Below are 13,696 nucleotides of genomic sequence, written 5' to 3'. Positions count from 1 at the left end.
CCCGCCCACACACACTTCCTTAGGGTCAATGCAAAAGCTCTAGAACCCAGAACCCAAGATTCAGGGCCCCCAATCCAAGGCTAGACCCCCAAACTTCCTTCCTCTCATGCTGCTCCCCCTAGGCAGGGGTGGAGAGAGGGAGCCCCTACCTTGGGGCCGGGTGGTCCTGAATCCCCACGCGGCCCTGCATCACCGGGGTCTCCTCGTGATCCCTGGGGACAGAGGATAAAGTGAGGAGCTGGTACCACCAGGGACTGATGCCCACCTAGGTGGTCACAGGATGTTTGTGACCCATGCCCACCCACAGGGACGGTCAGCTCTGACCACTGGGCAACACTGACTGGTTCTTCTCCTGCATGCACGTAGACCTCCATCTGCCCTGGCCATCTGCACAGCAGGTGTGGGTGCCAGGCTGGTAGGGACATGGGAAAAGCGGCCAGCTTCCGCCTTCAATAGCAGAGGGTGCTGGGAGCCTGGGGCTTGCCATGACCACGAGGAGAGGCCGGTCTGGCTTCCAGGGCTGTGGGCTCCTCTTCCTGCTGCCTGAGCATGGCCGTGGGGACAGTGACCTGAAGCCACTTGTCCTGCCCAGAGAAGGGGCACTGTAGAGTGTGGGTCCTGGAGGGGGCAGTTGGGGGTGGCTCTTGAGGCCCTCCAGGAAGGCCTGCACTCACCTGCTTCCCAGGCTGGCCAAGAGCCCCCTGAGGGCCTCTGGGTCCAGGCAGGCCGCGGTCCCCCTGAAATGAAAGGAATCCAGGCTGTAAAGACCTGGCTGTTGAGAGGCCTTCAGAGCCGGGGTTTCACCATGGACATGAGGCTGCATGGCTGGCAGGGGGCAATGGTGGAGCTTGGAGTGGGTGGGTAGAGGGTCTGTGATGAGACCCATTGGCCCCACCTCTAGGGCTGCCTCTCAGCCCTTCACCCTGCTGAGGGAGATGAGGATGGGGAAGGGACGGATGCAGGGAGGGCTGACCCAGGCAGCCATTGCCCAGTGGGGAACTGGGCTTTAAATCCGTTGGTCACATCTGGCCCCTGCCTCATTGACCCACCCTGGGGACAGGGACCTGCGCTGGCTGTTCAGCTAACCTATGCCCTGCACCCTGCTCACCTTGGCGCCTTTGTTTCCAACCTCTCCGGCCAGGCCCCGGGGCCCCTCGGGACCAGGATCCCCCTGTGAAGAGAGAGGTCCAGTGAGGTACTAGCAAGGTCTCAGGCCTGGGTCCCTCTCACCTGAGAGGTTGGGCATGCTGGGGCGTGGCCACGTTAACTCCTTGCAAAGGAAGACTCCACACCAGTGCCGAGTCGCCCCTCACTGTGTGCCTGCAGGCCCCTGCAGTAGGGCGTGGCACCCGTGGGGTGGGTAACAGAGCGGCCTTCACAAGGAAGCTCAGGCTAAGGTCTTGCTTGGCAACTTCCCAGACCCTTGGGGAACAACTCCCCACTCCTCCACCCCCCGCACCAGGAGGTCCCGGGAGTCTCTTTGGTCCAAAGATCCCACCCCATCAGGACCATGGCGGTGAGGCTGGCCCTGGTGGCCACCACCCAGCACATCCTCTCGGCTCACCTTCTCCCCCTTGGGGCCATCATTCCCAGGGCTGCCCTTGGTTCCGGGGTCGCCTCTGCGTCCCTGCAGAGAGAACAGAGCTGAGGCTGAGGGCCCTCAGGACCCTGTACGCAGGCCCTGCTGCACCAGCTCGGCCTTGCGCGAGGCAGTTCGGCCTCAGAGGCAATGTGGGTGCAGTAGCAGGAGAAAGGCAGGCTGGGAGCAGCCTGGAGCGGAGTCCAGAAGGGGCGAAGGAGACCTGAGCCCTTCCACCCTGGCCCCTGGGACCACCCAAGAGCCCCTTCCCCATGTGTCCACCAGGGCAGGGTCTGGCGGGAACTCACAGGCTCGCCTTTGGGCCCACGGGGCCCAGGTCCGCCCTTGCCTCCTTTCACACCGGGACTCCCTGGGGCGCCATTGTTGCCTTGATATCCCTGCAGAGAGAGTGGGGCGGCTCAGCTTCCGGAGTGTGGCTTCTCCTGGTTGTTGGATCCCCCCAGTCCTGCCAGCCTGTCACAGGGGCTGTGAGGGCTGCCCCCTTGTGTGGGCAGGGCTGGAGGGACTTACCTTGCTGCCTTTGGCCCCGCTGTCACCAGGGGGCCCTCTGCGTCCTGGGTGGCCAGCGTCCCCCTAGAAGGATTTGGACACATCAGCCGCAGGCCCTCTCAGCAAGGCACGAGTGCAGAGGATGCAGGGTGGGGCTGTAGCCCGGGCCTCCCTTCATGTCCAGGGTCCCCAGGATGACCAGGGCTGCCCAGGAGAGCCTGCTCCAGCGCCATTGCACAGGCTCAGCCCCACTCCCTCCCCACCCCGAGTGAGCAACTGAGCCAGTCAGCCCTGGACCTTGGGTAGAAGCCCCAAGATTCAAGGAAGGTGGGGGTGGGGAGGAGGTAGAGGGAGCACTCTGGAGGTTGAGTCTCCTCCTGCTGAGGCCACTGGCCATGGGTGAAGATGGATGCCTTCTTTCTCCTGAGTGTCCCTGGGCAGCCAGGGAGAAGTGACAGGGCAGGTGGTCTATGCAGGCAGGGGACCCCCACAGGTGCCCTGCAGGCAGCCTCTGGCAGGCTTGGGCAGGAGGGTGGCCTATGGCTGTCGGTGACCATGCTAGGACCACTGTCCCTCTAAGTGGCACAGAAGCTCCCAAGGGCCCCCAAAGCCCCCAAGGGCAGGCTTCTCGGTGGCCATCTCAGCCTCACTGTGCGCCCCCAAGCCCTGGAGCAGCGGCGCCTTTGCAGAGCAGACACGCACCTTGGCACCTTGGTCTCCAGGCTCCCCCGGGTTGCCTGCATCCCCTGAGTAGCCATCGGGGCCCTGGGAAGAAGGGGCGAGAGGTGAGCCCAGGGCCCGGCAGAGTGGCCGGCAGAGTGGCCCGGCCCTGGGGGCATTCTTCCTGTGGGTGAGGTCAGCTGAAGGCACAGGAGGGGCAACAAGAATTCCACTACTGGGACCTGGGGGCACCCCTGCCCACTATGAGCTCAGCCCCGGATGCCCCGTCCCTCCCACACAGCCAGGCCCAGCCTCAGGGAGTTTCCTCAGGGGCTGACAGAAGGTTGTGGGTCTCAAGCAAACCACCCCCCCTGCCCCCCAGCCTCCAATTTGAGCAGGGCAGCTAGCGCCTAGAGAAGAATGGGCCTGCCCCAGCTGCCTAGTTCCCGGTGGATGCTGGCCCGGTACTGGCAGGTCAGTGGGAAGGTGCTGGGTCCACTCAGGACATGCCCAAGTGTGAGTGACCCTGGACTCCCTCAGCTACCTTGCGCAAGGGCTGGCTGTCAGCACCCACTGGTGGTCTGGCATCTCCTGAGTCACCAGCCTCTATGGAGTCCCCAGAAATCAAGCCCATGTGGAATCCAGAGACACACTTACCCTGTTCCCGGGGTCACCTTTGCAGCCTGGAGGCCCGATGCGCCCTAGCTTGCCCTGGAAGGAGAAGAGGGAACAGCAGAGGGGTCAAGGACGACCGCAATGACCCGTGTATGTTGGTGAGAGCAGTGCAAACCGGCACGGTTAACGCCAGCACCACAGAGCCTGCTTACGGGGCTCTCTTCAAGGGCAACCAAGGCCACTCGAATGTGCCTTCTGAGCCTCGACTGCCCTGGCGGTGACTCTGTGAGGGGCCAGAGCTAGTCCCCAGGACGCTGCCAGGAGATAGGAGCCAGAAGTGCTCCTCCCCTGCCTGTGTGCGCATGCAAAGTTGGGCTGGTGTAAGTGTGTGAACTGCCAGGTTTTGTCCCTGGGTGTGTGTGAATGGCAAATTCCTCATGTATGTAAGTGTGTGCACGTGCACATGTCTATGTGAACATGTGTGCATGTGAACTCCCAGGTCTAGGCTTGATTGGAGTATCCTGCAGGGCAGGTGCAGACACTGGTGAGGTCCAGGCCTGGTTTGCAGGCGCTGAGGGCCACTTCATCCTTGCCACGTTCTTATTTTGCCAGCACACACGGTACTGGAGAACATGGACACCCCAGGTCCAGCAGACTAGAGACCCAGGCTCGATTGGGTGTGGCCTGCAGGGCCCAGTGATCTGCCCCTGGGAAAGGACACGCTGAGAGCGAGGAGGCCTCGCCGGAGTGGGCCATGCAGATCTCATGAGGCCCGTGTGAGCTGCACCCCTGCTCTGTTTTGTCCTGTAACATTGGAAACCCTTCACCCCACACTGGACAGCCCAATCCAGTCCCAGTCCCAGGGCAAAGCACGCGACTCAGATACCTTTTGTCCATCGGTCCCGTTCTTGCCAGCCAGGCCGGAGGCCCCCTAGATAGGAAAAGGAGGAAGGACTACATCAGCTCCGATGGTGAGTCCCTGAGGCCGCAGGAAGGTAGGTGCCCACCTGGCCCAGCCTACTTACCTTCCGGCCGTCGGCTCCAAATTCGCCCTGTGGGGAAGGACAGTCAGGTTATCAGCTGGTACCTTCAGCCGCAGACACTGTTGCTGGTGTCTACGAGGCTGGAGTCAAGTGAGAGGCCGGGAAAGTCCCCAGGACAAAACCATCTCCAGGACAAGGCCCAGCCTGTCCCCCGCAAGATGTGCAGCGGGGCTTTGGGGGTGAGCTGCGGCTGAGGCTCCATTCTTGGGCTGTTCTGAATCAGAACCTCACCTTCTCTCCTTTGAAGCCAGGAACACCCTGAATAGGAAGGAAGGAAAAGGCCATTAGATGGAGGCTTGCTGGTGAGAGAGAACAGACAGGGCAGGAATGTAGACAAGGAAGGGCCAGCAGGCCGAGGGGCAAGAGAGTGGGATGTTGGGAGCTCCTCAGATGCTAGAAGACTCTTCCCTGGAGGGCAGAGTGTGTGACAGCCCAGGGATTGGGGTCATCAGCCTCAGGGGAGACGGATGCGGGGTCAGGTGGGGGGTCCAGTTTGGGGATAGCACTCATCATGATGCTTAAATTCCTTGGCAATGCGGGGCAGGAGGGGCTGGAGACTGGGCCAGAGATACTTGTGACTTAAAAACACCGGGGCTCTTTAGAAGGATAAGGACTTGGGGTGCAAGTCTGCTTCTGGGTCCCACCAGTCCCATACTAAGCCTTCCTGTATCAGTGACCCCTGATCCCTGACCCCAGAACCCGGACACCCTTGATTTGTCTACAGTCCCCAGGTGGGGCAGACCATAACTTGCCTTTGGTCCTGGGAATCCAATGGGGCCTTCGATGCCTGGATCTCCCTGTGGAAGAAGCACACAGAGTGGCGGCAATCAGCCCAGCCCTGGGCTGCTGGCGCTGACAGGACAGGGTGGGGATCGGTGAAGTGGTGAGGATGTGTGTGTGTGTGTAGGGGGTTAGTTGAGGGTACACTCACCTGATGTCCCTTTTGTCCAGGCTCTCCTGGCTCACCCATGTTGCCTTTGGCGCCCTACAAATAGACAATAGGAGCAGGGCTGAGTGGTGTGTGCTGCAGTCACTGTCACCTTCACTGGTCTTCACATCCAACCGCAGTCACCCCAGTGGCAGCGTCCAATGACTCCAGAAACAGCCAAAGTCCCCCAGGAGGTCACCGCACTGCTGTGGGCAGCCAAAGCTGTGCCCTAGGAGCATATTCATTCCCAGGATTAAGGTGGTGGCTGGGCACTGCACTTAGGATGGGAAGAAGCCAGAAAGAAGCAGAGGAAGTCTGGTTGGTAGCCTGAGAAAGACGAGGCTCTCTGTTTGCTTAAAGAATCACAGCCTCAGAAACCCTGTGCAGGGTCTTGACCAGTTGGAACCAGCTTGACGGCAGTGTTTCTAGGAACTTTCTTTCCAGTTTCTGATGCACATGGAGCGCTGAAGTGACTCATATTCTGGTGGTGAATTCTGGGAGGACTTATTCTATATACCGCTATTGACAAGTAAATGCAGGACCATTTAAACCAAACTCTGAAACCCAGTTAATACACTAGGAAAGTGGGTGCATGGTATCAACTAGAATCATAGCTGTCAGCAACCAGGCCTCTTCTGCTCTCCTTACAGCTGTGAACACGCCTGTTTGCTTCCCAAGAGTACTTAAATGGCATATCTCGGCAGTTAGAAAAAACAAATTTGTACATCTATTTTTTTTTTCTGGGAAAAGAAAAAGATGAAGGAGCCCCATGGCCCTGTAGGTAAAGCTTGGACTGTTAGCGTCTCAAAGCCACCAGCTCCTCAGGAGAAAGTTGGCGCTACCTGCATAGCGTCACCGTGGGTCAGAATCAGCGGCTTGATGGGGACGTGTTTGATTTCTGGTTTTCCAAAACTACTCTTTAAAGGGAATTAGACAGACCTAGAATTTTAGTTCTTATAGAGCTAGGAGTTGAGACGCATCTGGTGTATGGCTGGCCTTAAATGCTGAGCTCAATGACCAGCGGAGATGCCTCCCTCACCAAAGGGGTGGACCTTCTGCAGCCTGGCCATCTTGTCTTACCTTCTGTCCCCGGGAGCCCTTGGGACCAGGAGGCCCGGAGATCTCCAGACAGCTCACTTTGTAGCACTGGAAGAAGACAGAGTGAGAGCAAGTAAGTCTGACAGGCATGACAGTCCTGTGTAAGGTGGGGACAGGGCTGGTGACATTCTTGGCCTGGTGATTCTTAGGATACAATGGGTCCTTCACACACTAGGGTGGCAATCCTCTGTCCAGTGTGTATCTTGAGGGGGGGGGGTGGTGCGCAGGTCAGGGCCACAAGAGGAGGGCCAGGGGTAGGGAAGGAGGTTCACTACCATTGGGTCAGAGGCAGAAGGGGTAGGCCAAAGTTCTAGGAAGAGATGAGCCTCCCAGGTGAAACCAAGGGCCTGTGGCTCTAGTGACCCAGAAGGTGCCCCCCATAACCCAAGAGGATACCCATACTAGCACCTGTCCCTGTTCCCAACTCTGCCCTAAGACCTTCTTGAACTTCTGATGGGTGTGGCTGGCAGGGGGTGGAGAATCTGGCCCCAGAAGGATCTGATGCCCATGAGGGGTGCTGACCCACAACACCCACCTCCCATATCTTGAGACCAGGCAAGGAACTCAACTGTGTGAGCTGAATGAGGGGGTGGGGGGGAGGGGAGGGGAGTCCTGGCCGGGCTGCCCAACCATGCTGTCACTGCCACCTCTGCATGGGGCCCGAGCCTGTGCCCTGCCTGGGAGTGAGCAGGCGCCCAAAGCCTGGGGGCTGTGCTCATCTGCCAGCCCAGTGCAAAAGGGAAGGGCGTCAGGTCTCAGGAGAGGATAGAGAGGGAGGAGCAGCTTTGGGGAGTGTCCCTCCGCAAAGAGGGCAACCCAGGGGGCTGAGGCTGGCTGGTGAAGAAGGAAATGCTAAGAGAGGTGCTGTCCACAGGAACCAGAAGGGGCAAGCATGGGGGCTTGGTTCTTAGCTACGGGGGTCAGAGTCTGACCATAGACTCTCTCTGTCCCAGGCGTGGAAAGCCCGGGTAGAATTATGATTGAGAACAACAGAGTAACCAGGGTTACGGAGCATGACGTGTGCACGAGGTGTGCTTCCACAGAGGCACTGAGCTGTGCTTGTTAAGACAGGACATCAGCCTCAGAGATCTGTCTCCTTTCAGGGGCTGTGAGCTGGCTGTGAGTGCCCGAATCCAGACTTGAAGGGAGATGGGGAGAAAGCAGTGGGGCTGGAGGTGCTGGTCCCCACACGGGCTGTTGGCACCGTTGGAGGAACAGACATTGTGCCCAGGTGCCAGGTCTAAGAATGCTCCCAGACAGCTGTGCGCTCCTCCTGACACCGGCTCACCTGCCCAGCCGGGGGGAGTGACTACGCTTCTCTACTTACTGTCCTTGTGGGGAGCCCTCAACCAGCCCGACCGTGGGTAGAGCCCCTCACCCCGACAAGGAGCACACGTTTGGTTCCTGCTGCTCTTGCCCAACTGCCCCCCCCCCGCCCCCCACCGCAGGAAGCTGGGGATGAGGGGTGATGTCCAGTGGGCCACATCCTAGAGGGCAGGGCCAGCAAACACAGGTCAGGAAGCACCACTCACCTCGCTGTAAGCTTCATGTTTCTAGAAAAGACAGAAAGAACCAGGTTAGACTAAGACCGAGACTCTTCACAGAGATCTTGTGTCCAGTGGGGCTGCAGGACACGGGTGGATGAGCCCCTGAGCTCACCTCCTCTGGTTTCCTCCCTGCTGGAGGGAGAAAACTGAGGCTGGGAGTGGGCAGTGGTCCTGGACGGTCCCCAGCCCTTGGCAGCTCACCATGACCTTGATGATGCGGTTGATGGTGTCCTCGTTGATGTCCGTGGTGCCCGGGTACATGGTGGCGTAGTTGCTGCGATACAGCTCATACGGCGAGTTGGCTATGTCCCGCAGACCTTGCTCGTTCAGGTTGGGGTTGGGGGCCACGGCGAAGAGCCGGATGCCTGCCTCTCGAGCCCGCTCGGCCTGCAGCTTGATGCCCCCACAGGGGCTGCCAGTGACATGGCCATCAGTGATGACCACGGCAAAGGTCACCGCCTTCTTGTTGCCTACACGCCGCACCTCCTGCGTCATGTTGGCCAGCGCACAGTCGGTGAAGGTGCCGCGACGGAAGGAGCGGATGCTCTGCATCGCCCTGGTGAAGGAGTCGCGGTCGCTGCCCACTGGGCTGAACACCTCCACCTGGTCGGAGAAGTGCAGGCCGCCGTAACGCCAGCTCAGGGCCACCTGGTCCAGGTAGGAGCTGTCCTGCAGCTGGCTGATGAGCTGCGGCACGAACTGCTGCATGTGGTAGAGCAGGCTGTCTGTGGGCGACTGCATGGTGACGCTCTCCGAGGTGTCCAGCACAAAGTACACATTGATGGGGCAGTCGGTCTTTTCTGGGGGGAGGGGGGAGGGGCGGGCGGTAGGGTATCATCACAGTCCACCAGGGAGGAGGGTCTATAGTATCAACCTGATGCCCGGTGTGAGGCACAGGGCAGGGTCATGGCCCACCATGGATAGGCCTGAAAGGTAAAGCTGACCTCTAGAGATGGGGAAGATGTATCATGCCATGTGTGTGTGTGTGTGGGGTGGGGGTGGTGGCGGGCTGTGGTGGGGGTTCAGCATGCCTAGAGCAGCTCCCACAGTTCCATGCATGGGGCTGGTGGTCCTGGGCTCTGCATTCCCACTGCCCAACCCCAGAGCTTCCAATCTCCCTGAGCTTGTGTGCTCTGTGTTACACCCCTCTCCCTCACAGGGACCTTTACACCCCACCAGGCGGTACCTGGGCAATTATTGGGTCTGTCAGCCATGGCAGGAGAAATGGCTTCTTGTTGCTGGGCGTGGAGCAACCCCACGAGCCCCCAGAGCAGGAGTGCACAGTAGGTGCTTTGGAACATCTTGGCAGCACCTATGCCTCTGGCGTCCTGCAGCAAGGGGGAAAGGCCACTATAGACCCCCATCCCTACCACACACAATGCCTGTGCCCCTCCTGCCTTGCAGCACCCAGGAGGGAGGGCAGCAGGATGGGACTGTTCCTCACTCCTCAAGGAACTGGAGACAGATGCTGCATGCCCCTGGGCTAGGAAGGCCATGGTACCCTCTCCATCCCCCCAGCACACACATTGAGTGTAGGCTGTGGAATCCTGAATGCTCATGGTCCATCCCTGTTCTGCAGAGCAAGGGTGCTTCAGGCAGAGGAGTTGGAATTAAACACCAGGGGCATTTGTCAGAGGTGACCACAGGGCCAAAGGGTCCTCCGAGGGCAACTGGGCAGAGGGACATCAGGCCACAGAAAGGAGAGACCCGGGGCTGGGGAAGGCTTGGGTGAGATGTCGACTGTCTGACTGACTTGGCACTGACCAGGCCGAAAGAATGTAGAAGAGAGACTCCCCTCACACATGTACAACACCCACCCACATCCACCACACCCTCCATACCACCCTGTGCACACACATACCCTCACCTCTCCTAAACGTCTACCAAAAATCCCAAGTGGAAGGCATGTGTTGGCTCAGGAACTGGGAGTGAGGGGCTACAAGGAGAAAGCCCGGTGGACTTGTTGCCCTCCTACAACATGTGATGTGATGGGTGGCCCAGCCCAGTGGATCCGCCCAGCCCAGGGCTGAGGAGGCATGTCTCAGAGCCCAATAGGCCCTCAGGACTGCCCTGGGGGTGAGGCTAGATGGGGACAATCTCAGTACTCTGGTGGAAGTGTACAGCTGTCTGCAGTTCTCTTCCCATCCCCCAGGGTCCTGCCCACCTCCCTTTGTGGGTGAGACAGGTCGAGAGAAACTAGATGGAGCAGGGAGGACCCATACGACCTCAGAGGGGAAAATTGCCGAGATAGGAGAAGGTGCTGTCAGAATCCAGATTTGCCGTGATCTTAGTTGAGGAAGCAAATGAAGGCAAAGAACACCAGACTGGGTATTAAAGGAAGTGCCATCAGTGAATTGGCTACTAAGGCAAACAAATGATCTCAGAATTCAGAGAGAGAGAGACTATACAGTAATGGAGATGGTACAAAATATTGGTAAAATGGAGATCAGATCCTAGAAATGATGACAAATATGTACAGTGGCCATTCAAGAAAAGAAAGCAGAACCCTAGGAAAGGCAACCATTAAATAAATAAGAGACATGCAGTGAGCTCAAGATCCAAGAGCACGCGGACTCCGAAGCAGATGGACTAACGGTGTGATCAAGAGGAAGCACCTACCTAGAGCAGACGGTCATATTGGGCTGAGAGAGGCAGCCTCCCAGATGGCCTCCACTTACTCTGCTTAGACTGCAGGCCCCTCGCAGGGCTCTCACAAAAGGAAGTGCTGATGGGCACTCCCAAAGCAAGGTCATCAACGACACTGAGGTTTTTGTCGAGCTCTCTCTTGGATTGATTGCTAAGCCAGAGAACCATCACTATCGCATGAAGACACTCAAACAGCCTATGGAGAAGCCCCAGTGGAGAGGAACCGCAGCTTCGAGCCAACAGCCATGTGGACGCGCCGTCTTGGACATGGATCCTATCGTTTCCATCAAGCCGTCAAGCGACGACGACCCCAGTCCATATGTGGATTGTACTCAGACCCCAAACCAGAACCACCACTGAGCCGGACCACGCCTGAACCCCTGACCACAGCATGTGAGATAGACACGCGTGAACGTTTCACACCACCACGTTTCAGTGTAATTGGCTACACAGCAACAGCAAATGAATAAAATCATAATCTAGAACCATCTAGTTCAGCCGTTCTCAACCTGTGGGTCATGACCCCTTTGGGGGTCAAATGACCCTTTCACAGGGGTCGCCAGATTCATCACAGTAGCAAAATGACAGTGATGAAGTAGCAATGAAAATAATGTTATGGTTGGGGGTCACCGCAACATGAGGAACTGTCTGAAAGGGTCGCGGCCTGAGGAAGGTGGAGAACCACTGGTCCAGTTGATCCAAGTGCCCAGCGCCCCTGTGTAGTGCAGAATGCAAGTGTGCGCCTCAAGACTGGGGGCCTCAAGGCTGTGCTTTGCAAGCAGGTCACTGGACCTTTCTTCTGAAGAGTCATGAATGTGTCTGAAACACCGACCTTTAGGTTAGTAGCAGCGTGCTTAACCATTTGTACCAATCAGGAACTCCAAATAACTAGTGCAGGCATCAAGCTTTTTTCTCTCCCTAATATTAGATGCCAAGAAACAATGACTCCAGAACTCTGGGAGGAAACAACACCCCTCTAACCCCCACAACAAACAATTAACAAAGTAATCAAAGGATCATCTATTCAGCTCATTTCGGACAAGGGTATCAGGAAGACCACCCCAGATGTAAAAGGGCTCAGGTCTATGCCACTTACATACCCTTCCTGAAAACATCCTGGAATCGATAGAAAATTAAGAGCAACGGATTAAAAAGAGAAACACAGAATCTGCTGAACAATGAATTAAAAAAGCAAAGAATCTCAAGAATTATAGAAAATGAAGAGAAAAATGAAAATAGTCATGGAGCATAAAATGAATGCCAGAAATATCAGAAAGGTCACTGGGACAGTATATATGTATATTATATATGAGGGGGTTTCAAAAATTGATGGGAAAACTCTACTATCTTTTATTTCCATTTTCAAACTGTTAAATGTTCTGAAGGCCCCTCATAGCAACTTCTTAAGTTTTAGAGACTTGGGGATAGAGGATAAGCATTTTTGAATTAAAAAAAAAATCAGGTCTAAAGTAAGCTTCAGAGAAGTTTAAATGAGTTGAAAAAGAAAAAGAAAATGGTGCACATTAGAATTCTTAAGGCATAATGCAAAACTAGACATTAATAAGAAATAGAAGAAAGAAATCAAATCACCTGGATGCTTAAAAGCTCTCTCATAAAAACATGTAGGATTTAATGATGAGAATGTTACACATAAAAACACGAGAGGGCCAAAGCTATACTCATGGGCAAATATATAGCCTGAGTGTCTTTTGTTATTATATAAGAAATCAGTATGAACAAATTAGGCATATAGTTTAAGAAGATGAGGGTGAGGAACTAATAAAATCAATACCAAGAAATTAAGAAGGATAAAGTGATAAAAATTCAAGAAGCATCTTAAAATTTGATCAAAATGTACCCAAAGTAACAAATACACCCAAGGGCTTACTCTTTGAAATCTAAGTAAAGCATAACAATATTTAGCAAGATAAAACAGATGAAATACAGAGATAGAAATATGCAAATTTAGGAAGCAATAAACAATATAATGATAGATGAGTAAGGTATTTTCTCCAAAGCATACAAGGTGCAGCACCACGCTAGTAATGTAAAAGATCATTTTCTGGGGAAGATCTCAAGAAGAGATACAAAATTGACTGGATTCTCTTTCCTGTAATGAATGCGAATGCTGGGAAGTAAATGCATCTCCCAAATGCATCTCCCAAAAACAAAATCAAAACCACTCCTATTTTATTTAACCTATTTCAGAGCATTAAAAAAAAACATTAAAAATTTATTTTTAAGCACGACGTTACTCTGAGGTAAAAACCTGGTAAAGGCAATCTCAGGAAGGGAATCTATAAACAAGTTTGTTTTGAATTTAGTTGCAAAAATCCTAAACTATATTATAAAATCAAATCCAGTAACTTACCAAGGAATATCACACCACAGTACTGTAATAAATGTAATGCTGCAACATGAGTGAAGTTTGTGTAATATCTTTAATGGATCCCAGAAGTATCCATTTCTGATTAAAAAGAAGGAAGACAAGGGAAAAGTGAATAGGAACTCAGGATAGATTAACATTTTAAAGGATATAAGTTTCAAAATTGCCACCATCATATTTTATAGGAAAACTTGAATCGTGGTTCTCTGTGGGTCATAGATCTCCTTAAGAAGCTGAACAATTTTGCTTGACATAAATGCATAGATGGTATAAATGTACACAGATATAATGCCTACTACTTCAGAGCATCTCCTTATGGACCCAAGCATTCCTGAACCAGAGGAATGCCCATTAGAGTTGAAAAACAAAAATGAAAACGACATGAGGTCTTATCTTACCATATTACAGTTGTGTTAGAAGCCAATGCAATAAGACAGGAAAAGTAAAAGAAAAACATAAATCTGGGAAAGAAAAAGTCACAGGTGAACTGTCTATCTAAAAACCACGAGAAGCTACACAAAGCTTACACACTCACACACACACACACACACACACAATGAATTCAGCAACCACTTAGAGGGAAAACATACAAAAACCCAGATCAGCAACAACCGATTAAAACTGTTATAAAAAAATGATACCATTCACACTAGTAAGAAAAACAGTATAAAACCGAGGCACAGA

The 13,696-nt window shown here is 54.4% G+C and overlaps 1 protein-coding gene across 1 annotated transcript in view; it reads right to left on the bottom strand.

Moving 5' to 3' along the window:
* Positions 1–13,022, bottom strand: part of COL6A2 (collagen type VI alpha 2 chain) — a 25,142-nt gene extending 12,120 nt beyond the window's left edge. The window contains exons 1-18 of the mRNA XM_013005631.3: positions 12,998–13,022; positions 9,167–9,308; positions 8,182–8,780; positions 7,966–7,986; positions 6,416–6,481; positions 5,339–5,392; positions 5,160–5,204; positions 4,639–4,665; positions 4,390–4,416; positions 4,251–4,295; positions 3,407–3,460; positions 2,792–2,854; positions 2,111–2,173; positions 1,888–1,977; positions 1,565–1,627; positions 1,109–1,171; positions 675–737; positions 150–212 (exon numbers count right to left, since the gene is read on the bottom strand). Of these exons, the coding sequence (XP_012861085.3) occupies positions 150–212; positions 675–737; positions 1,109–1,171; positions 1,565–1,627; positions 1,888–1,977; positions 2,111–2,173; positions 2,792–2,854; positions 3,407–3,460; positions 4,251–4,295; positions 4,390–4,416; positions 4,639–4,665; positions 5,160–5,204; positions 5,339–5,392; positions 6,416–6,481; positions 7,966–7,986; positions 8,182–8,780; positions 9,167–9,281 (1,521 nt within the window). The 5' untranslated portion in view covers positions 9,282–9,308; positions 12,998–13,022. The remainder of the gene's footprint in view (positions 1–149; positions 213–674; positions 738–1,108; positions 1,172–1,564; positions 1,628–1,887; positions 1,978–2,110; positions 2,174–2,791; positions 2,855–3,406; positions 3,461–4,250; positions 4,296–4,389; positions 4,417–4,638; positions 4,666–5,159; positions 5,205–5,338; positions 5,393–6,415; positions 6,482–7,965; positions 7,987–8,181; positions 8,781–9,166; positions 9,309–12,997) is intronic.
* Between the last annotated feature and the right edge of the window lie 674 nt (positions 13,023–13,696).

This window comes from Echinops telfairi, unplaced genomic scaffold, assembly GCF_000313985.2.
Source record: "Echinops telfairi isolate 266 unplaced genomic scaffold, ASM31398v2 ScPeMD7_7469;HRSCAF=8507_0, whole genome shotgun sequence".
NCBI classification, from domain to species: domain Eukaryota; kingdom Metazoa; phylum Chordata; class Mammalia; order Afrosoricida; family Tenrecidae; genus Echinops; species Echinops telfairi.
Note: the sequence above shows the minus strand (reverse complement) of the source record. Positions and strands in the feature narration are given on the sequence as shown.